This window comes from Panicum virgatum, chromosome 4K (assembly GCF_016808335.1).
Source record: "Panicum virgatum strain AP13 chromosome 4K, P.virgatum_v5, whole genome shotgun sequence".
Classification (NCBI taxonomy): Eukaryota; Viridiplantae; Streptophyta; class Magnoliopsida; order Poales; family Poaceae; genus Panicum; species Panicum virgatum.
Genome location: NC_053139.1, coordinates 17,760,256 through 17,784,654, shown reverse-complemented (window position 1 = coordinate 17,784,654; position 24,399 = coordinate 17,760,256). Strand labels below are relative to the sequence as shown.

The 24,399-nt window shown below is 42.6% G+C and overlaps 1 protein-coding gene across 2 annotated transcripts; it reads left to right on the top strand.

Annotated features, from left to right (window-relative positions):
* The first annotated feature begins 7,131 nt into the window (after positions 1-7,131).
* LOC120703359 lies at positions 7,132-11,386 on the top strand. 2 transcript variants are annotated; one of them, XR_005686913.1, is made up of 10 exons: positions 7,132-8,016; positions 8,087-8,331; positions 8,409-8,802; positions 8,890-8,991; positions 9,081-9,419; positions 9,867-9,953; positions 10,500-10,565; positions 10,668-10,712; positions 10,797-11,036; positions 11,123-11,386. XR_005686913.1 is itself a non-coding variant. In XM_039987405.1 (3 exons), exons 1-3 carry the CDS (start codon positions 7,827-7,829, stop codon positions 8,673-8,675), a joined length of 702 nt encoding a protein of 233 aa, XP_039843339.1. In that variant the 5' UTR covers positions 7,132-7,826; the 3' UTR covers positions 8,676-8,803. The 2 variants fall into 2 exon arrangements, 1 of the variants encoding a protein (XP_039843339.1); XM_039987405.1 differs by lacking the exons at positions 8,890-8,991; positions 9,081-9,419; positions 9,867-9,953; ... (2 more) ...; positions 10,797-11,036; positions 11,123-11,386 and having other exon boundaries at positions 8,409-8,803.
* Positions 11,387-24,399: the final 13,013 nt, after the last annotated feature.

The window sequence follows — 24,399 nt, the reverse complement described above, 5'->3', positions numbered from 1 at the left end:
TATTTGGGTTAAAATGTCCTCTTCAGTCAAACTAGACCTTGCGTCAAGTTTGATTGACGTTCTAGAGTTAATACTTGTATAGATATTGGCTGCATGTATGGACTAACCCCTGCAGAAATCTCCAAATCCAATTGGGTGAGTCAGTGAGCTGAATTCAAATAGAAAGATAAGCCAAGGTTTTGGATTAATGTTGCACAACATATGCATGTTGATGCAATCTTGATTTAGCCTTGCATGAGTAAGTATCATGGTGAGATTAAATTTTAGTTTCAATAAATTTTAGGAGCTCCCTGGTTCTTAAAACCGGTAGAGCTATTAGTTTGTTTCCACCTTTTTGTCTTTTGAATAAGTACCAGGTACAAGAACAAGTGTGGGGGAGATCTCTCGGAACATTCAAGCATATACACTCGAGATCTCCCACAACACGTGCACAATACCGAATGAACCAGCACGTAGAAAGCAAAGACGAACTAGTGCTAGCAAGGTTTGGCCAACCGATAATACCACTATTCATTCTTCATCGCGACGGTTTGTGCACCCTACCCCTCATACTCTCCCCAACCTATGAGTTTAAATGAAATCTTTGATCCATCATTAAAATTAAACTCAAGGTATGCTCTGGTTCTTGTGCTTCTCAATGATTGTCTTGCATACCTTTTATTCTTTGCTAAACCTGAGCTTGTGAATCATATTTTAGGGAACCCATAATTGTTAAGTTGTTGACTAGTGAGATATGGTTTGATGGAAGAATTCTTGCTTTATCCGCTTATGTGTCTGGGAAATTTTTATCAAAAAGAAAACTTCCATAGCTTTACAACTCCACGTGTTTGTCCTACCAAAGCCATATGTTGACCTTCATGATACAAATCTTTACACATATGTGCCTTGTTGTTGCTTTGAGCTTCTTCAAGCTTTGTGACCCTAGTGAGATGTCTTTTATACTAGCTTGATCAAGATCATGTGCACTCCACCAGCTGAACTTCTACACTGGAAGTCAGTTATGCCATTCCATCCATCCACAAAATAAAACTCCATATTTAGTGATCTCTCTCTAGTATCCTTCAAGTGAGGCATGGACTATAAAAAAAAGAGAAAGAAAGATGGCATGCCCAAGAAGCATGACCCAAAAAAAAAGAAAAAAATGGACAATCAATGTCCATGAAAAAAAGAAGAGAGAAAAAGATATATATATATATAGCCATGTCCTCATGATATCCAAATAAAGGAGAGAGAGATTCATAAAAGGAGTATTTCATTCCATTTCCACCATCCACCTTCCACATATGTGCACGATATTGATCAGCTTGTGTGATTTGTCATCTCCATGGATCCTTTGTTTGATTTTGCAATATATGTGACTCAAGTGCATGCTTCCATTCCTCCTACCCTGAGCTCCACATAAGCCATCTTTAGAAGTAGGGTGAAAAGAAGCAAAGCCTTGGTGAGGATATATACACAGTGAGTGACATGAGAGATCCTATGAAGAAGTAAAGCTATGGTTGGTCTTTGCAAAAATATTTTCAAAACCCCGGTCATATAGCAGGAAAGTGGAGGAGCCTGAAGTCAATATCGTTCTGCTCTTCAACTTCCCAAACATTTATGGTAGACAAATCAAAATTCACAGGCAAAGGTAAGGCTTAGAATAATTTGTATGCAGGTATCATATCATATGAAGACAAGTCCGCCTTAGTTCTTGCCTTTACTCGAGGACGAGCAAAGAACTAAGTGTGGGGGATCTTTTTGACGGTCACTAACAACCCATTTTGACCGTCAACTATCATGCAAAAGTCGAGCATCAGAAGGAATAAATGTTACCATAGGATGTTTATTTGACGAATTCCACAGATGCTGGTCTGAGAATGTGTGCAAGTGAATTTGGGCCAAAATTGCATGTGACAAGCATATTATCCAACGCATAAATTCCTGGGCCAAGCACAAGCAAGGCCAAAGGCCAAAAGGGCCCACTTGGCAGCTGCACATGAGAGAGACGCAGCCCATACACAAGGAGACACGTCATCGATCCGAGGCAATGCCCTCTCGACGAATCAGGCGCGTTCACGAGGATCCACGGAACCACCAGAGCACCAAAACTGACTCAAGACAGACCCTTACACATATACATTACATGGGGGCCCACCTAGCAGTCTTCTGACCAAAGACCGGGGTAAACTGGGCCAGCCCAAGGCCGGCCGACCAACCAGGTCGCCCGACCTGGTGGTGGCAGCCCACGGGCCCCACCGCCTCTCAAATGACACATGGCGAGGTGTGGTTGGTCCCCAATGGCGGTTTGGCTCAATCTCCGGGCGAATGGCTGGTGGTTCCCTCCTATAAATACAAGGGGAGGGGGTCCAAATGAAGACACTCACTCACCTCCAAGTGAAGAGCCTCTTAGCTTGTGTTTAGTGTAGAAAGAGAGGGTAGAGGTACTCAGGAGGGGCGCCCACTACTAGAAAACCCCCCTGTAGATACGCTTTAGTAGTAACACCGCTTCAAAGCGTCTCTACATCGGCTCGTAAATACGTTTCGTGAAACATTTTCGAAAACGTGTCAAATTGTCATGATATTAAATACGGTTGTAGTGTCAATAGTACTGTAAACACATTTCTTAACATGCTATTTGAAATCGTCTCAAAATGACACGGAGTTAGACACACCTCTTAGCGTCGTTAATCTATAGACACATTATAAAGCGTATCAGACATTTGTCTATATGCATGTAAAGACATTTTTTGACATGAGTAGAAAATCATGTAAAATTTATACGAATTTAGACACGTTTTCAAATGTGAGTAGCATGTCGACACGTCGTAAAGCGTATCAAACAGTTATCTATAGGAACGTACAGATGTTTTTTTGATGAAGATTGAAAACATCCCAAAGTGATACTCAATCGGAAGAGGAGGACGAGAAATATTTATACATGATTGAAAGTGTAATTCAAAGGATCGATCATCATCATTGATACAAGTTTGTATATGAGCCCATCTATAGGATTATAGTACAAGTATATCTTACAAATATAGATATATTTTATAGTCAAACCATATATCTACCTATATTGCATATATTACCGCTTGGAATAAATAGTGAAGGCTAAAAATAATCAACCTTGTTGCTTATATATATATATATATATATATATATCACTTTTTAGCAGATTCAATAATGAAGATTTATATAAAAAACATCTCTTAAAGATAAAAAATATATTATGATCCAATATGGAATTGGACTCTAACCTCTATGCTACAAAACTAGAGAGAAATCATTGCACTACCCATTTAATTTAAGTAGACAAATAAGTAAAATTTTATTAAATAGCAGATTGAAAAAAGGAAAAATTCAAGAAAGGGAAAAAATTTTGCTACACCAAAGAATCGAACCATTGCCTTGAAGGCTAAAAGCTGCTGCCAAACCATTGAACCAACGTATGTACTGTGTAATTGTTATCTACATCATTTTATATATACAAGTTTGCGCCTCCAATAATATTTACCCTAACCAAAGCAAGTCTGGATACATTATCGTCACTCCAAATCACCGCCGAGGACCGCCGCCACCGCAACGATGCACACCGAGGCACAACGCGCCTGTTTCCCCGTGCGGGCAGCAGCGGCTCAGGGAGCCCTAAGGCTCCCTATCCAGGCTCTTGCGGCAGATCGAACTCCAAGTAATCCTCCATCGAGGCTCCCTATCCAGGCTCCAGCACGGCGGGTCAAGCTCCAAGTAATCCTCCATCGCGGCTCCATGTCTAGGCTCCAGTGCAGTAGGTCGAGCTCCAAGTAATCCTCCTTCGAGGCTCCCTATCCAAGCTCCAGCGCTGTCCAAGTAATCCTTCCTCTCCGTTGGTCACATTGCAGTATTCTCCCATACATAGCTCTGAATCTTGTAAAGAGTACAGACATTGTTTATTTTGAATCTGTGTTGATTAGGTACATAAGGTTTATGTATATAGAAAGATAAATTTTAGAACTGGCAGTAGAGATAATAGTGCTGAAACTCAATTCCGAATAAAGGCACACGTTAATTTTATTGGATCAAGTACTGTTCAATCTTTTTCTAGTGGTGTCCATGCTCGTGTCACCTCCTAATTGAGGTAGCTATTAGAGAGTTTTGGATTCTATTTTTGATTCTCCTATAGCAACAATAACTTAGGATTATATTTTTATTTGAATATTGAATATCAACTTTAGTTAATATCCATCCCTGGGAGAAATCTGTATTAGAAATTACAGCTGATTGTTTTTATTTAATCTGCATGGGTTATTTTATATAGGGTGATGGACCGAAGTTGGATGAGAAAAGCAAAACAGGACACTGCATATAAAGATGGTGTTGAGCACTTTTTGGCTTTTGCTTACCGCGACATTCCACAAGATAGTGAGATACTTTGTCCATGCAAAAATAGATTAAACCTGAGTCAAGATGAAGTCAGGACGCATCTGAGATGTGATGGTATTCTTCAAGGTTATACTACATGGGTTCATCATGGTGAGCATTATGAAAGACCAACAAATGCATTTGTTGATGTACCAAATATGACTAGAATTTTGGGTACTTCGGGTCCCGTACAAGATGGCTAGCATGGTGAATCAGATAGCATGCAAGAATTGTTACAGGCTGCATTGGGAAGGGATGCAAGTATGTCTGAAGGTGGAATAGATGATTTTAATTCAGGATATGCAGATATGGAACATAATGTCTCCGAGAATCATGTGAATGCAGCAGAAGGTGATGCATCCGGGAAGGAACAGAATATATATGCGAAGTTCTTGGAGGATGCACACACAAGGTTATACCCTGGATGTAAATATTCTAGGCTGTCATTTTTGGTCCACTTATATCACTTGAAGTGCTTACATGGCTGGTCACAAGAATCATTTACAGCTCTAATGGGGCTACTATCTGCTTCCCTGCCTCCTGAAGCAAATCTTCCAAAGACATATTATCAAGCGAAGAAAATCATCAGTGAGCTAGGTCTTGATTATGTGAAAATCCATGCTTGCCCCAAGGATTGCATGCTTTTTCGAGGTGATTATGAAAAAAAATGATTTTTGTCATGTGTGCAAGAGCTCTCGTTGGAAAGTTGATGAGAAGAAGGCCTATAAAGGTAAACGGAAGGAAAGAAGACCGGCAAAAGTGTTGCGTTATTTTCCATTGGTACCTAGGATCCAAAGGTTATTTTCAACCACCATAACTTCAGATGACATGAGATGGCATGAAGAGGGTCGTGTCAAGGATGGAAAACTACGACATCCTACAGATGGTGAAGCTTGGAAAGACTTTGATGGTAGACATGATGATTTTGCTAAGGATGCTCGAAATGTACGCCTTGGTCTTGCAAGTGATGGATTTAACACTTTTGGGAACAAGAATTTGAAGCACAGTACATGGCCAGTAATGCTCGTTCCCTACAACCTACCACCTTGGATCTGCATGAAGCAAACATCTTTAATGTTGTCAATGATCATCCCTGGACCAGATTCTCCAGGTAATGATATTGATGTATATTTGGAGTTGTGGAAGGGAGTGGAAACATTTGATGCCTCATCAAAAAAGGAATTTCCACTGCGAGCTGCACTATTGTGGACTATAAATGACTTTCCTGTATTAGCTTACCTATATGGATGGAGCACAGGTGGTACATATGCATGTCCTTCTTGTGGTCCAGCGACAAAATCGTTTCACCTGAAGAAAGGTAAAAAGATGTGCTATATGGGCCATCGTCGATGTCTGCCACAAGATCACCAAATACCGAAGGCAAAGGAAACAGTTTGATGGCATGGTAGAGACTGGACTTGCACTAGAAACAATGAGTGGCACTACTGTATTGGGAATGTTGGAAGGCAAAGAGTTTGTGTTAGGGAAAAAGGTACCCACAACGAAGCAGTCCAACAAGGAAGTGGAAGTCGAAAGTGTTAAGAAACGCAAGTGTAGTAGTGGAGAGAAAAAGAACCAACCAAATGGGAGCAGTGGTAAGGAGAAGAAGCCAGAGGATTGGTTGAAAAAGAGGTCAATTTTCTTTAAGCTACCATACTGGGAACACAACAAACTAAGACACAATCTTGATGTAATGCATTTAGAGAAAAATGTGTGTGAGAACTTTATCGGTACGTTACTGGATATTCTTGGTAAAACAAAGGATGGACTTAATGCACGACTTGATTTAGTTGAACTTGGAGTTCGAGAGAATCTTCACCCTATTGTAGATAGTGAAGGAAAGCAATCAACTCCTGATGCACCGTTTACCATGACTAGAGCACAAAAGGAGATTCTTTGCTCAGTAATACAAAATCTAGGACCTGCTCCTCTGATTTGTTGGATCTGTTCTTCCTTTTGTGTTGTCCTCCCACCTCCGATTGCACTTCCTATCTGCAGATTGCGGCCACCATCCATCCTCCCACGCGCTCCCCCTACTCTTGCTATGTAGAACACCTGCGCACATCGACAGCCCCTCAGTTCACCATTGTGAGCATCTTCCCTTCAACCCATCGATTTTTTCTCACATTTTCTTGTTTTGATTCTGAGATGCACTAGATCAGGGGTTTGGCTTCGAAATCTCCTATCACCTTACTTACATTGAATTATGTTTCTCTAATCAGATGATGCTCTTAAATAATATCTGATGGTACATAGCTTTAGACGGTACATTAGGTTAGTTCCTAGAGATTTATCTGCTCATGCTTGGAGGTTGTACACTCTCTGCATTTACTTATTCATTAGCTTGGTACATGACAATCATATATCAAACTACCAATGCAATAAGATTGTGCTTTATAAGACTTCTACAATTTATAGTCCTGATTCGTCTATTTGGTCGAATCCAAATTCCTTCCTCGCTACTAAGTATAAATCTTAAATTTAAATGAATCCTGAATGAATTTATTAACGAGTAGTACCTTAAAATATTTTTTATTCTAGTTTACATTACTCAATTCCATGGTCTACTCTATGTATTGCTTTCTGATTAATCTGCTTGCAATGTTTCTACAATTTAGAAATAACTTTTCTATTGCACAGCTAGATACATACTATATTATATCAGGTTGGTTTGTATATTGATCATGCTGTCACCTATGAATCTATCTCAATCCGTCCCACAGGACTGTCAAGGACCCCCCCCCCCCCCCCCCCCCCCCGCGAACAGCAGCCGAACTTCGGTTAGTCAAGTGTGCCGCTGCAGTTCTGCTCCCAAATCAGTATCGACACTTTGATCTTGCACATGTTCCCTGATCTACAACGCTTGGTTTAGCATTCTAACTTATCGAATTCTCCCTGAATATTAAGAGAAAGTATGCTACAAGTTATTGTGAAATTGAAATATTTCTTTCAGCATACTATTTGGCATTATGACTTATTTTTCATTCCATGATTCATGCTGCCACTGGAGCCGATCCTTCAGTAAAGGAGCAACTTTCATCATTAGCATAGAATTTCCATTTCAAAACTCTGTTTATCCCTCCCCATGGCAGCTCCAGAACCCTTCTTTGCTCACATCATTGCAAAATAGCATTGCATATTTTAATTCTAGATAAGTGCTCATATGGAGAATAAGACTAAATGAGATTAAAACATGCAGCGAGGGTAGTAAATCAGAGGTCATGCATATTTCTTCTAAATTCATAGGTCAAGTAAATCATCCAAAGAATTTTGATCTTTCAGCTGGGTAGTCAAGTAAATCATCCAAAGCGCTCTAATCTTTCAGAAGGGTAAGGCCTTCTAAAGGTGTATAGTTTCTGAATTTATATGTGTGCACTCAGCTTACACTAAACTGTCAAGTGCTGATTTATGTTTCTCTTGAGCTCCCATGTATATGCAGAAAAATCATGGCAACAAGACCTCGAAGAATAAGGAACTTGAACCTCCCGCAAGTAGAGGACGTAGAACCTGCTAAGGATGAGCATGACAATTCAGTGGAGAATGATAGCAATGAAAATGTACAGGGTCCTCCTGATATTGATGGTTTATTGGCTCGCATGCCACGCTACCATCCTCGAAGTCCAATTAAGATAATATGTAAGTTCCATGATTTTTTTTCCTTTAATATTCAAATGCAATGTGAAAACAAACATTTCCATATATGCAGGGCCAAATGGAGAGGTGCGGCAAGTTTTAGGTGATTTCACAATTTCAAATCTATTGCAATTAGAAGGAGGAAAGGTAATTGTAGGGACTGATGAAAATGGAGTCCCAAATGAAAGGTCAGCCTCCATCCTAGGTCAGCACCTTGGACAAATAGCAGAAAAGCCATCATTAGCTCCTTTACACATTCAAAGATGGGACAATGCTCTGTTCAAGACACACAAGGAACAAATGATCAAGGATGTTGAGGTAAATTTATCTTACCAGTGCAAGCAACTACATCCATGTTTCATCCATCCACTAACATTTACCTTTCCTTTGTATAGGAAAAGTTTGACTTCCCTCGATCAACTATACAGCTCACAAGGGATTGGATCCTAAGGACAGTTAACAATAGATGGAGAGCCTACAAATCTAAGTTGAAGAAACAATATTTCAATCCTGAAGAGAGATCTCTAGATGAAATCATAAAAGGGAAACCACCAACTGTGAATGAACATCAATGGAGAGCTCTTGTTGGATTTTGGTGCCAGGAAGCACATAAGCTGACCTCAGTTTACACAACAATGATATCAAATTCCAAAGCAACATAAGAAATAGTGCTTCATGACTCTTCTATCTTTGCAGAAATTATGTGTCACAAACTCCCGATGTGCAAAAGAACAGAAGAATACCCACACAACAGGGCGAAAAAGCCATGCTAGGCTGAAAAAAGAGATGGTGAAAATAATCATCCTATGTTATTTGTTATATTCACTATCATCTAATTGAGATTTAAAATGATCCTCAAGTTACAATGTTGTGCAGGAAGATAACAATAAAAGAAAGATTCATAGGCTAGAATTGTGGGAGGCTGCTCATAAAAAAAAGAATGGTAGATACACTACTGACACAGTAGAGACATTAATGGTACATTTTCTGCTCCTAATCATTTGTGTTTGATCTGCAATTCAGTTTAGCAATCTATGACCTTCCAATATATTTATATATTTTAATAGGAAGCATCTTTTGAGGAATTACCAAAAAGGCAACAGAACAACAATGGTAATCTTTCAGCTCAAGATTTTGATGAGGTATTCAATGAGATAGTTGCCAAGGACTTAAAAGCACGTGGGTACTATGATGACAAGTATTGGAGTCAAATGCGAGTTTCTCGAGGTGTAACCTTTGTTACTCCATCTGAGGAAGAAACAAGGTACCAAGAGAAAGTAAATGCAATGGAGAATAAGATGCACCGCATGACTGGTCTGATGAAGCACTGGCTTGCTTTCATGTCAAAAAAGTTTCCAGAAGAGGATTTCATAAATGAAATGGAAGGAGCCCTACAGGATGATGAAGTAGGGATCTAATGGACCATCTCTCTCTTTCAAAGATCTGATTTTTTTTTTACTATGTGATAATTTGTTGCTGCTACATGCTATCAACTGCCTGCTAGTGTTCATGACTTGGTGTGTTAGACTACAACCTGCTGCTATTAACATGTTTTCTCCCTCTTTTGCTGTCCTATAACATGTACATGACTAAACTAGCTTCAAGCCATGCAACACTAGTTACGTTCGGCAAGATAAACTCTTATTGTGTTATTATCTAAACAAATACAAGAATAATGACTATACGTCTAATTTCTGAACAAGGGAGTTGATAGCAACCCCTTCCTCTCTGCATTGTGATGTAATCATTCTAGAACTAATATGTTACAACTGATTTGTCATGCACCAAAGAATAGCATATCAGTTCAGCACATGCAAGCAATTTGAAACATTGGTTTGCTTAATTTATTGTAGGATGGTCTTATGGAAAGAGAATGTGATACTGAAAGAAATTCTGAACACTCAAGTGGTAATGACTACTCTCCATCAATTGATGTGCAGGTAATAGGGTGCCTACTTTATTTCTAATATACTTGGCTACTAGAATAATTTACTAAGTTCTTGCTCATGCTATTTAACATGGTTGATGGCACTTTATAGCAAGCACCTATCAAGATAAATAAGTGAGCCATTGAATACCACACATCTTTATCAAATGAGCAGACAATTGCCGAGATAGGCTTTTGTCACTCAGATCATAGTGATTAGGAATAGCATAAACAAGTAGACAGGCATCTACACTTCCCTATATACCAGCTCTATTTTTCTCTAAGTTTTTCTTACAAATGGCACAAATAATTTGAGACCAGCATGTAAGTAAATGAAAATGGTAATTGTGCTTGACTATTATGTTGTGCTGCACACCACAAGGAACTCCAGCTTGTTGGCTGCTGTGTTGTGCTACTGGTTGGCTGCTGTGTTGTGCTGTTGTTTTCATGGCCCTGCAGCTATGCTGCTAGCTCGTTGGCTGCTATATGGGCTAATGCAGCTGTTTGACTAATTGTTTTTGTTAACTCTGAGATAAACTAATCTATGCTATGCTTATAGGAGGGTCATGCAGATAAGGGTGATCCAGCCACTAACTTGTGATCTAATACTGTACAGACCAACATGGTATGACTAAGCTGTCATTGCAATTTTGTTTCATATACATATTATGCTTGAACTTCCTAGAGCAATGTGATGTTTAGACTATGAAAATTATATCTATTGTAGAGATCTCGAAGAGTTAAAGCCCCCAGTTCAAACCAATCTGAATCGGTATGCATCTGTTTCTCTTGTTTCACTAAAATAAAATTAGTTAAAAGGCTCAAATATCACATCTTCATGTTTGCAAAATGTTAGTGCGAAACGGAAGTCTATCTTATTTCACTGAGAAACAAAGGGAGAGTGGCGGCGAAAGGAATGTTAAAGACTACTGATAGCAAACGAGTTATTGGTGGAAGCATGCTTGGAACCGAATTTGTTGGTGTTTATGTTGATGGAATTGAAAATAAGGGAGATGAGCAGTTACCTCGGCCACTCTATAGTATTCATACACTAATAGATGCTATTGGCTTTATCATTTATTGGCCCAAATCACATGTAAGTGTTCTATTTTATTCACTTCTTTACAGATTTCTATTATGTTCACTTATAGTGCTGCTCCTCATACCCCCACCCCGTTGCAGGTGAAAAAAGCTACGAGTTCAAATCATACTTGAACCAACTTGGAAAGAAGTTCAAGCCATGAGTGGAAAGGAGAAAGAAAGGGCAAAGCAAGATATATTTTAGTTGTTAGAAAATTCTAGAAATATTTGTATGATACTGCTACTTTCTATGTTTCTTTAAGAACAAATTTGTTTTGTCCAGTGTACTTTAATTAATGGATGAGTTGGTTCTAGAATTACTCAGTTTGTTGTTTTGTGAAGGCAATGAATTGATTGCAAATACAATTCCATTGATTAGTTACTTTTCCATTATTGTCCTAACAAATTACAAACAAGAGAATATATGAATTATAAATATAAATAAAAGAATCTTAATATACTAATTCACGTGAAATATAAATGTACGTATGAAATCATCTTTACTTTTCTTAATACGCAATTTGGTGTACTATAGAACGTGTCTATATCTATAGATGCATAATAAAAATGTGGCTACGATATTGTTTCTTTATTTGTTTAGACACAGTTAGGTGTTACAATAAAGTGTATCACATGCCACATCACCTGACACGTCAGCTGCCACGTTGTCCATCATGTCAAACGCGTAGTATAAAATGTATCTACTAAATCATCGCTATGCTACTAAATACGCAACGTGGCATGTCTAATAACGTGTCTGCATTATTAGACATGTTTTATAAGCATAGCTATGAGATTGTCTCAACATTTCTTGACATGACATGAAGTGTTACTATACTACGTAACGACACCAGTACACACGCTGAGAAGAGTGCCTACAAAATTGTATTAATGTGTGTACACATGCATCTAACGTGTCTACGAAATGTCTTATTTCCCATAGATACACTTCAAGAATTCGTCTCTATAAAGCCTGACACGGTCCATACGAAGACGCTCCTAACACGCTTTATGAAACTGTGTCTACATCGTTGTAGAGATGAAATAAAGCGTGTCTAGGTCCAAATTTAGCGTACCTACAAGGGGTGTATCCTAGTAGTGGCTGGCAACGGCACTCTTCTCCAATTTGTATCTCTACACGAGAGTGAGGAGGAGTCGGGGGATGTGATGGGTTTGTCGGCACTCTTCTCAGCTTGTACCTCGACGGATGCTTATTCGGTTGTAAGTGTTCGAGACTTTCTTTGTTTGTTTATTTAGAATTAGGGTCTAGATTGTAAGTTATCATCTCTGCCTTATATTAGTTGATGTGTATGCTAGCGAGTAGCATTTGACTCTAGAGTGGGCTCCGGATAGAAAAGGATAACCCTGTACGCCTCTAGAGTTAGTAGGGAAAGGCGTAGACGTGGTGTCTAGGCTGGACTATACCACTCAGTTGTCTAATAGTCCCATGGTTTGTAGAGGTAGCCGGCAGGTGGTGACAGCCCTGTTCGAGCCTTTTAGTAATCCTCCACGTTTGGATATTGGACAGAGCACATATTGGAACTACCGGCTTGTATAAGTCGGTCGATACCTTTAGCTCGAAGTATAACGGCGACGTGATCTCTTCTTCTAGGCATAGATTCTAGATATAGAAAGTCCTCTCTTTCCTATCCTTCCCACACCTGTGTGTGTGTGTCCTTGCACACCTGAACACGTAGATAGTGTACTCACATTCCCTAATGCATACGATACCCTGGAATACTCTTGGGTGAAAGCTACAGCGGTATCCGTGCGCTTGCGGATTTTATTCGTGACGTTACAAAATACCAACAGTTGCTCGAGAGTTCTGGTATGGGTTCATCTCTAGCTCTCTCTTGTAATATTCGGTTGTTTGTAATAGAATTAGACTATGGTTACCGATATCTGCTCGAACTATGTTCTGAGTTATCGGATATATGCTTCTTGATATGGTTGCATTATTGTTCAATGCTTGCGTTGCATGATCGCCCTGTGCTTGCGATGGTTAACATATCGGCCTTAGAACTCTATCAACTGCTCCAGTATTCGTATGTTTGCTCTAGTGTGATGTCTGTCCATCCGGAGGGTGGGGGCTCCGCGCGGGACACTAGAGTATCCCTTACTAGTGTAGACATGGTGTCTAGATTAGCTAAAAGTTGCTGGATGTCAACTATACCCACGGTTTGTAGAGGTAGCCGGCAGGTGATGACAGCCCTATTCGAGCCCTAGTAATCCTCCACGTTCGGTATAGGGGGTAGGAGGTGCATAAAGCCGCCGGGGTGTACGGGCTCTTCCCGTTGCTTCGATAGCGGTCTCCCTGTTGTGTAGTTTAATCTCTGACGATCTAACCATAAGATGGCATAGATATAGCTAGCCTAGCACAGTTGACTCGAGCTCTAACTTCTGCCTTGCTCCCGGCCTAGAGCATCTTTTATCTTTTCTTTTGTTTATTTATCCAGAGGGTAGTTTGTGTGTGTGTCACACTACCTCCTACCATATTATATATCTTACCCCTGTTTATGCATGATAATATCCAATCTAGATAAAGTTCATCAACTAGTCTATATCTCTTCACTCACCGCCTTCCCTGCGGAAATATAAATGACACCCCGGTATACTCCCGGGTAAAATGCTACAGCGGTATTCCGTGCGCTTGCGGATTTATTCGTGGTTCATGAAATACTGTCACCCCAAATTGGTGTCTGCGGGCGTCATCGCTGCTTTTCCGGTGGTGACGTTGGTAGGCGCCAACAGCAGTCAGGTCAATCATGTCATTGAAAGCTTGCATCCAGTTCAGGTCTACATTCCCTTAGGATTTGTCCTCCACTCTTTTGATCATATTAAAATCACCACCCATAAGACAAGGAAAATGGCTGTGCAAAATCATGTCACTAAGTTCAGAGAGAAACTCAGCTTTCCTCTCTGTTTGCACTGGTCCATACACATTGACTAGTCTCCACTCAAAACCATCTTTGACTTTCCTGAGATCAAGAAAGTGTTGGAAAGACCCCTTTCTTTCCTGGGTAACCTCCACAACATCCTTATCCACCCCCATCAGAAGATCACCAGAGTGACCATTTGAGGCAACCCAGCTCCAAAACATGTCCATACCTCTACTTAAATAATCCAGCTCCCTCGCTTTATAGGAGTCCTTGATTGTTTCCTGAAGGCAAATAAAATGAAAACTATGTTGCTTGCATAACTCTACTAATTGTTTTCTTCTGCCTATTCCCCTCAGTCCTCTAATGTTCCAGAAGAGAGCCTTCATGGTTTAACTGATTTCTTTTGTCTCCTCCCCCTCCTCTTTAGAGGGGAGGATCTATCTCTACTGTCATTTACCATCCCTCCACTGTTTGCATCTAACTCTACTGGGCTCTCAGGAGGTACCTCAGCTATTTGAATTGAAACATCTAAATTATGATCCAAGCTCTTCTTGTAAACCTCAGCAGCTTTTTGGATGGCAGCTTGAGCTATTTCTTTGGCTTTGAGCAAGGATATACTCTCAGAGTTTGAAGTTGCATCTCTTCCCAGAGAAAGGCCACAGTTTACAGCTACATTACTCAGCTCCTCTTCATCAATGTCATGTAGAATAGAAAAGGGGTTATGAGGTTGTGTACCTAGGATTTCAAGGTTCTTTTTGCAGACCCTGTCTTCAGCAACCTCCAGTGTTGGTGCTCCAGTCCTTGAGATTCTTTTGCTGAAGCGTTGAGCTTGGACTGGGCCCTCTTCCACAGTCTGAAGTTGGTTAGCAACTAGCTCTGCTTCCATTAACTCATCTGCCTCACTCCAATCCTCCACTGTCACAATTTCTTGGGTACTGACATGATTTTTAGGCAGGACATCTGACTCCGCAGTAGGAGAGATGTTGATCTCATCTGTTGAGATGGAGTCAACACAACCAACCCATTCTCCTCTTCACCCTCACCCGGTGTCTGATCTGTGCCAAGAGGCTTCCAATTTTCTGCTCCCTCTACAATATCCCCGGGCCATCCTGGTGACCAAGTGGTTACTGTATCCTACCCTTCTTGGGGAATCATAGTAGAAACATCTCTTAAAAGTGCAGTGTCATCAGTAACAGAGATAGCATCCTTGGGTTTATCACCATCGGGGTCTTTTTTTGCAATAGTCCTCACACCAGCTTTCTGCTCAGGTGGGGCCCCCCTTTTAGAATTTCATTGGCTAACTCATCATAGTTATCTTGGGAACCTGGATCCTCCTCATCAGTATCTTCATCTCTATCCTCCTTCTTGTCAGAGGTGACTTATCCTAATTTTGGAGGCCCCTTGTCAGAAGTAAACCAAGTGATCCTGTAACCTTGTTTGTTGATGTAGACATCAGATGTTTCATTGATAGTAGTTGGATTCTTGCAAGCAATTTTGAGCCAGACCTCTTTCCAATTCAGAGATTCAGCATACACCTCTTCTGGGTCCCCTACTAAGTAGGCTAGTTCCATCACAAATTGGGATTCCTAGTGCCCTCACCCAAACTTCTTTCAGGACATCAAAGGATTCTGGGCACATGTTGGTCTCCTCCACAGTCCCCACTAGGTCATAGCATGTAAACCTGATAGGCCCCATTTTTTGTAACAGCTTCATCACAGCAATGGAAGGAATAGTTACCAGAAATTGTGTATCATATAGCCTTCTCACCTGCTAGTTCCACTCAGTATCAACCAAGAACTTCAACTCAGTGTCGATTCTGAATCTGGTACCTCTCCCCTCAGTGATTGTTACAATAGCTCTAATGGCCTTATCCTCCTCTGCTGGTTCACCAGGGATATTCAAACTATAGAACAGGTGACCAGGCATTTCGAAGCCACATAGCTTCAGACCCTTGTTGATTTTTGCATTGGGACATTTTGGAGCAATATGGCTATACAGTTTGCAATTGTAGCAGAAGGATGGATTGGGGCACTGCGATTTGTGATGGCCTATTTGGTGGCAGTTGTAGCAAGTCATACCCCCCTTAGCAGGACCATCTCTTCCTGTTCTTCGTAGCTCTTCCCACCTTAGTTGTTCATTTCTTGGGGCTTGGGGCTGGGGGGGAATTGCTGAACTCTGCGCTTGTCATCATGTTCTCTATTCATCCTATGCCTCAGATCTTCATCCGTCATCTGCCTAACATCCCTGCCTTCAGCATCCTCCCCACTCTGTTTCAGACCACCAGGCCCTCTCCTGTCTTGAAAACCTTCCCCTCGATTATCCCTAGCCTCCCACTGCCCCTTGAACTGAGATCCAGCATACTCCCTACTAGGATTGAAAACTCTGGTTCTCAGATCTCTACTGTCCCAACTATCTCTACCATCTCACGTACCTTGGAAGCGTCGATCCATCGCTCCAGTTTTTAGAACTTGCACGAAAGATCTAGAATCTGTAGTTGGGTGATCCAACTTCTTTAAGAGCTTCGTTGTGCTTCCAAATTGCCTCACCTCCTCCTGCCTCGCTGGGAAGCGCTCAGCGTCCTTGTCCCAAACCCTAGCCGCCTCCACCCAGAGCCATTTGGATTTCACCGGGTTGGTTTGCTTAGTTGGTGGAGAGCATTAGTGGGTCGTCGTCAACCTCAGGCCCGCAATCCCCATCCTGGCCAGCCATTGGTCTTAGCTACGACATCTGTATTGTGTCCAAAATCTGCGAATTATCTCGGCGCAACTCATCATTCAGCGTTTGTCCCTGACAAATGTTAGTATCTCCCCAGGGTGTCCAACTCTTCCATACAAACTAGATTAGCGTTTGGGACAATTGCAGCGCATTTTCTTCCCAAACAATAGGTGGGAGATCCAAATGCTTGATTCGGCAGTCCCTAGTGTTGGAATAAAGAAAATAAATGCTTTGGTAACCCGATTGACACTGACGTGTTTCGCGAGCCAAGCACCACTACATCTCTGAAACTATCTCTGCTCAAGGGGAAAAACTCTCGCTGACCAAAACTTTTAGTATCGATAGGAGCCAAACTCTTCTGCGATGGATACCTCTGCGCAAAAACCATCTCACCCGATTCAACATTTGAAGTCGAGGCCCCCGGATGCAGGCTCAGAGTACGTAGCTGAGGATTCTCCATCGTGAGTCGACAGCTTCCCATCGCGGCCAAGCGAGAGCACTTCGATGAGAAAACCACCGGAGCAGCGAGGACGCCCCCTCACGATGCCCCCGAGGTGGGGCATAGATGATCCAGAGAGTTTGATGTGGATGCGCGCCGCCGATCAACCGGGCAGGCACCGGCGATCACCAGACTTTTTCTCTCACCTCAGGTTCATTCTCTCTGTGAAATTCCTCCCTTACACCGCCTCACGGGCCACGCTCGGCTTGGAAAAGTAGGAGAGATTGATGCGGAGGTGAAGCGGGGGAGGCGTGCCGCCGAGGCGCGGCGATTGACAGGACGAATGCCGGTGATCGCCGGACTTTCTCTCTCTTCCCTCCTTTCACATAACCGTGGGTCTCAGCTCAAGGAAGGTTCACGGTGGATCTGATGAAGCTCAACGCAGGTGAAATCTTTGATGGCCTAGCCGCTTAATTAGCCTCCCGTTTCTTTAGGAGAGAGTTCAGGGGAGCTCCCCATGGGACTCGCCTTCTACCTCATCTCCGCATCAACTCTCCGCTAGGAATCTTTGCAGAGTGCTTGGGGCTCTCCATCCCCCTCGCGTGCGTCCTCCCACCCTTCCACTCGCCTAGAGTAGTAGCCAGCCACTCACCGAAGAAGCTGCTACCCTAGCCTCCACCGCCTCCATGGTTGCTTGGAGGCGAGCTCCGCCCCCATCTCCAATACTCCTTCCACGAGCAAAATTTATCCAATTCCTCCCAGGGATAGCAGCTCCATAACCTCCTCCCTTGATCCCCTACCCTAGCCGGCCAAATCCCCGCTGAAGATACCTCGCGCTGTCACACCATGGTCGCCTAGAACAGCCAACCTCGACCTCTTCGGTGAGCCCCCTCTCAATCTCTAAACCAAAGCCCACAAACTACCAAATTGGAATCATCTGGTCACACGGATCATGGTGCTCTCGCTCTAACTCTTCGCATTTGCAGCTCGTTTGATGAGGAACGCGAAGTTGCTACAGCAGGCACTAGTGGCCCTTGAGAGTGGTCGGGTGCTCGTATCCCAAGAGTGGGAGGAGGTGAACTAGGCAACTTAAACCTATGGCTCCAACTAATTTGCACAACAAATTAAACTATTGCATGCTAACTAGATGTGCAATTATGATTTTTCTAGTGTGAAACCCTCATCCCAAAAGAGTTTTGCAACATATAGTCATCCTAGTTTAATCTACTTTAAGAAAGTAAGGCACACAAATTGCAATATGAATGTGGAATCTTAAATAGGGGATGAGAGAAAGCAAACTCTTGACGCAAGATTTATCACGTGGTTCGGTTAGGCAAAGCCACTCCTACTCCACGTTGTTGAAGCACTCAATCAAGAGTATCGCTTCTCGGCCATCAAATCTCTTTCGGGGACACATTGACTTGCCACTGAGGCAATGCCACCAAGGTTTACCCAATTTCCCGGTCAGTTTGGCCCTGTTTTCCACTAAGGAGCTTCTCCATGAAGGATGGGGGCCTCCACATCGCCCGCACAATATCGTCGACACCGCTCCACACCAAGCCGGAGGGTCGAAGATGTGCTGACGAGCCACCAAGACTCCAAGGATGGACGGCACACCGAGATAGAAGTTGGTTCACTCTAGAACCAGCACACATGGTTCAACACCTTGCTCTCACACTCTATCAAGAGCTAATCCTAGAACTAACACTCATAAAGCTTGTGCTAAGCCTAAGTATTTGATCACTAAGCACTTTGGTTGGCTTGGAGGTGTTCTTCAATGTGTATGGGGTCTCACTCAACTCCAGTAACTTCAAAATGGTCGGGAGATGCCATATGTATAGCCCACAAACTTGAAGTAGACATTTGTAGTCGTTGGGCATTTTTCTTCGTAGGCGCGGTTCATCCGGTGGTAAGGCGTCAGTTCAACTGGTCACACACAGATTGATACTAGCCGTTGGCCTTCTGACGTGTTGCCTGCTGCTGATTCAACACTATCGATTTAACTGATGCAATGCACCGATGCCCATCGGTTTAACCGGTGCTGAAGAGATTGCCTCGACTTTCCTCCAGCCCTGGCATCATTGCACTGACGCTATCCGATGATTGTCGGTTCAACTGGTGCTGAAGGCATGGCTCTTGTGCGCTTGACATGTCCTTTGAGTAATAGCACGGTGAATGCACCGACGCTTGTTTATTGACTGTCGGTTTAACCGATGCTTCCTGGTTTTCTTCAGTTGGCCTCCACAAGCTCTCTTGGTATATATAGGAGTCTCATTTGTAGAGGTAGGTGGGGCCCAGCCCGCCCCTAAAAATGTATTTGTAGGGGCAGGTGGGGGGCCGGTCCGCGCCTACAAATCTATTTTCAAATTACTCAGAAAATGAAAATACATGATGAAATTGTAAAAATTTTACCGTAGGCATATTGTGATATGTGTAGCATGGAAAAAACATCAAAATCGTATGTTAGAGTATATAATGAATAAAAGTGTTGAAACAACAATGTATACCTATGTCACACTACTATCTCATACAACTTAAGGCTAATTTTGTATTTTCAACACTTTTTAACACAAAACGTGTTGAATTATATTTTTGATATTTTTTTCAGTTTTACATGTCACTACATGCTTATGGTAAAAATTAACATTTTTGAACTATTTTGCTGCTCTATTTGAATTAAATATATTTCGGGGAAATTTTGAAAATGATTTTTAGGGGCGGTCCGGGGCCCACTCGCCTCTGATAATGAGGGCATTTTTAGGGTCGGGTGGGGGTTGAGATTGCCCCAAAAATAGAATTTGTAGGGGTGGCTAAGGGGGTGAGCCGCCCCTACAAATGCCATGTTTAGGGGCGGCTCAGTGAATGGATGACTTTTTGGTCCACCTCTAAAAAAATCGAGGCATTGCTACAAATCATTTTTGTAGTAGTGTCTATTTGTTTCCTTCTCATTTTTATTTTCATTCCCTTTTCCGATGCAATCCTTTGTTATTTTTTCATTTATTCTCTTTTCTTCTTTTTCATTTTAAAGCTCATGTAATATTCCTTATTCAAGATGTAATTTTTATTTTTTTTAGTAATTCATTTCACCCATCCTTATTTCTTGTCTAATTCAAGTGAACCTATTTTGTTTCAAAGTCAGTGTATATTGATTTATTTGCATTACAAACTTATTAGTTGGTGATGTAAACTAATTTATTAAATTCATACTAGCGTCTACTACGTGCGTATCTATGCACGTTGTATAGATTTTTATTTTCCTTTTCTTCTACTTTTAAACAATCATTGGAGGTATTATTTTGATTGTTTTATAATTTTTCTTCTACGCAATTTATATAATATATTGATATTTCTAATAACTGATCTTTTGTGATAATTTATTTGTTAAGTGGAAGTGTTTGTTCCAAGTGTATTATTTATTCTTTCAGTCCATACAATTTATTCTCGGGATATAATTTTTTGTTCGTTGAGTTCAAATAATTTGTTCTATGCGTAAAATAATTTGTTCTCTAAGTTAGTATAATTGTTCCAGGTTTATATATATTTGTTTTGTGAATTGATATAATTTGTTCGATAATAAAACTATTTTGTTCGTGAGTGTTTATATTTTGTTCTGTATATACATATCTTGTAATAAAAACCTTCAAGCTTGTTCTCTACATTTAATTTTTTTGTTTGTTAGAATTATTATTTGTTCGAGTTGTTAAATTATTTGTTCCAACAATCCGATACTAATTATTTAATATTGACAAATATTTAAAAAAAATCATGCAAACTTAGTCAAGTGTGGTCATATTTTGAAGATTTTTTTAAAAGAAAGATAATTGTGCAACCCAAATTTAATCTGGATATTTGGTTTAGTAGTTATAGATTTTTTTATTTTTAGATTTTTTATGCGTGTGAGTGATGTCAACGTTGTCTATTTTGTGCATGCATGTATGAATTCTCTTTCCTATTAGCCGGCCTAATGGGCCTAATGAACGGCCCAAATCACACCCCTTCAGGTGATGGATGGTGGAACCACCTCAGGTGATGACAAATCGCGCCCCTCGGACCCGTGCACTTTTCCCAAATTGTAGGTCATCCTACATCCCGCAGTTGATTTCACTTTTACCATTTTACGTCTTCCGAACATACCTTTGCACTCTCCGCCTCCCACTCGCTGCTCCATTCCCCATCCAGAACTCCAACTCAGGCACCACCACCAGGGCCTCGTAATCCACCACTGAGGACTACCTAGGGGTGATAAAGGGTTTTGAAGTTTGGCCTAAAGAATCTAAAGGTCAGGTTTTAAAAGAGTCGAGCTCTAATTTTATACAATTTTAAGTTAAAAAATTTAAAAATCATGTTAGACTACGAAGAGACCATTAGAGCCATGATCTATTACCATCCCTAATATCATCTCATCAACCATAGGCACCACTGGTGTTGCCGAGGCTGAGGAGGCCAACACCGCCTGCCTCCACAGCTTTGCCACTAAAAGTGAGGGCACCCCGCGAGCGCGCTGGCCCCTCACCGCCGCTAACAGAGCCATAACCACTTCCTCATGTAAGGGCGGCACAGCTCGTCGGGTTCCCTCCCTCTTCCTGCATCTACACCAAAAGCGTGGGAGCAGCCAGGCACCGAGACGAGGAGCGCATGACCAGTGTTGGAATTTATGGGCTTGGCTCATTCAATTTCATTTGAGATTAAATTATTAAAGCTCACTAATAAATGCTAGAGAATTAAGTGTTTAATTTGGTATGTATATTTGAGGAGTATCTCAACCGACTTAAATGGTGGACCTTGTGTACACCTCTTGTGAAGTTGGTAAAAGAAAATTGGCGAGCCACACGCGTGCACGCTTGCTCGCCTCGCCGGGCTGCGGGCGTGGGCGGGCCGCGGCTCGGCCAGGCGTAGCGGTGCTGTGAGAAATTATTTTGATGTTGAATACAATTATTCTAAGGCATTAAGCGTTTGACGGTTGCGGGTGAATCATGGCAATAACTCTCATCAAGGCCCCATGATTCATGACAGTAATTGACTCTCATCAAGGTCATTAGAACGTCTAGATTCGTTGAACATGAGTCACCTTCACACCTATATAAACCAACCAGCCCCTCTCAGATTGGGATTCAGATCCTCTGCAGTCGGGGTTTGCGACGTTGCTCTGCAGTCACAAAAATCTGGCCGTCCACTCACAATCCTACAATGATGGCTGGTTCGTGCGGTTCTCCTGCCAGATGCTGGCTCGATCACGGCTCCACCGCTCCTGCTCAACGCTGGCTCGGCTGGTCGGCCATGGAGTGGACGGCGCCAGGCTCGTGCTCCCGTGGTGCGACACAGGCCCCCGACGCATGCAGCGCCCATGCTCGCCAGCTCCGCGCCCATGGTGGAGGTGGCGGTGGCACTGCGGTGCATGCTCAGGCGCGGCAGCGGAGCTCGAGCAGACCATCTTCTCCAATGAAATTCTCTCGATTCCGACCATGGATTACAAATCCACTGCACTCGAAGCTTGCACACATCCCTAGGTCCCTCCCCAACCCCTCATAGCCGAGCTCCATCTGTTGCATCGCCGGGAATCGAGGATTCCCCAGCCGCCAACCTTCCTATACCGCCCGAGCTACGCCCCTATGTCGACGACCCCTGTCCGGCCCTCCTCCTCGCCCACCCACCGCGAAAACAGAAACCAATGAGCACGTGAATCTCCTCGGCCCTTTTCCCCTTCGTTTCTACCTCCGCCGGCGCCGGACCGCCGCCGCGTCGCCGCTCCGACCTGTGCCGCCACCGCGCGCAAGCCGTGCGCCGCCCCTGCGTCGTGCTGCCGGGCACGCTGGCCCCTACTGGGCACGCCGGCCGCGGGCCCGCCTCGCCACGCTGTAGCTTGGCCTAGTGCTGGCGGGAACGGCGCCGCCGCCACGCGCCGGCCATGGCCATGGCGAGGCTGCTGGCCAGGCTGCCTCTCTGTTGCTCTGTTTCCCAAAAACACGAGCGAGCCGAGCTTCAGGCAGCCGAGAATCGAGCTAGCGTCGGGCAAGACCATCCGCACGCGAGCCATCTAGGAGGTGTCGTAGGATTGCTGGTGGACGGTGGATTAGCATGACTGCAGAGCGACGTCGCGGCACCCGACTGCAGAGGATCTGAATTCCTCAGATTTTGGGGAGCGTCTTTGGGCACATCCACACCTATATATATGCTCGAAATTAGTGTTCTCGTAGAAAATCTTATAGATACATATATCTGGCTCACGGCTGGCAAGGATACATCGGATGCTCTTGAGGCTCAATATAGAGTTTTTTATGCCGGCAGTGAGTTGTATATCATGGAATAGTTCCTTGACTACAGGATGATTGAAGACCGTTATATGGTAGAACATGCTCATGAGATACATACGCTAGCAAAAGATCTTAAAATTTGTAGCAAAGAGATTCTATGAGTGTTACCCGACAAGTTTGTGGCTGGATGTATTATCTCTAAGTTGCCACCTTTTTAGAGGAATTTTGCGAAATACAAAAGAGAGGAGTTCATCATGGATGGAATCATTGGGATTCTTGATTTTGAAAACAGGAATCCGCCTGTCCTGTCCACATAGGTACATAGGAGCAAACAGGAATCCGCCTGTCCTGTCCAGCGTCCACATCGTGAGTCTCCATTCCCTCCCTCCCTCGCCCAAGTCGCCGATGCCGGTCGGTCTCCGGCCGGCGGACGGACGGTTCAAAGATGTGCTGCGTGGTCTACCGCAGCAGGGGTTGGACCGGGCGCCGTCGAGGAGGAGGAGAGGCATCCGGCAGCGATCCCCGAGCATATTCGGCTCCCGGTCCACGCCCTTCCAAATAATCTACGATTAATCTACGATTATTCTATACATACGCCCTGCATTTGCCTGATGCTTCGCTCACCTGCTCCTGACGCCTGATATGTGCTGTATTATTCCTCGTTTCTTCTCCTCAACACAGTCCCTGACGTGTCCCGGCGTTGGAAACCATCTTGCAATGATACCCTTTTCTTTCTTGAGTAAGTACAGAAAGTGGCGGAGCCAAGGCCCCCTAAGTTTGGTATAATTCTACTATAATACATATATAATAATGATTGTATAAATATAAAATTAAAAGAATACACTAATCTAGTGTAGATATAGAAAACTGATTTTTATTTATTATTTGTGTCAATATATTTTAATTATATATTTCACAAAGTATGATCTTTGAGTAATCATGATTATTTTTAGGCTTTTAGCTAATATAATTTATTTGTATCTAACTTTTTAGATATGATGGATAGTATAATAAATATATTCTTATGCGAACTTAACTCTGGTTTCTAAATATTTAACTCTAGATTACTTTCGCCGCCCCCTACTCCTGCGTCGA

Bases quoted from the DNA above. Each gene is read 5' to 3' on its own strand.
- LOC120703359 (XM_039987405.1), top strand. From the start codon at position 7,827: ATGGCAACAAGACCTCGAAGAATAAGGAACTTGAACCTCCCGCAAGTA. The intron at 8,017-8,086 runs GTAAGTTCCATG...CCATATATGCAG, and splicing joins AAGTCCAATTAAGATAATAT to GGCCAAATGGAGAGGTGCGG. The intron at 8,332-8,408 runs GTAAATTTATCT...TCCTTTGTATAG, and splicing joins AAATGATCAAGGATGTTGAG to GAAAAGTTTGACTTCCCTCG.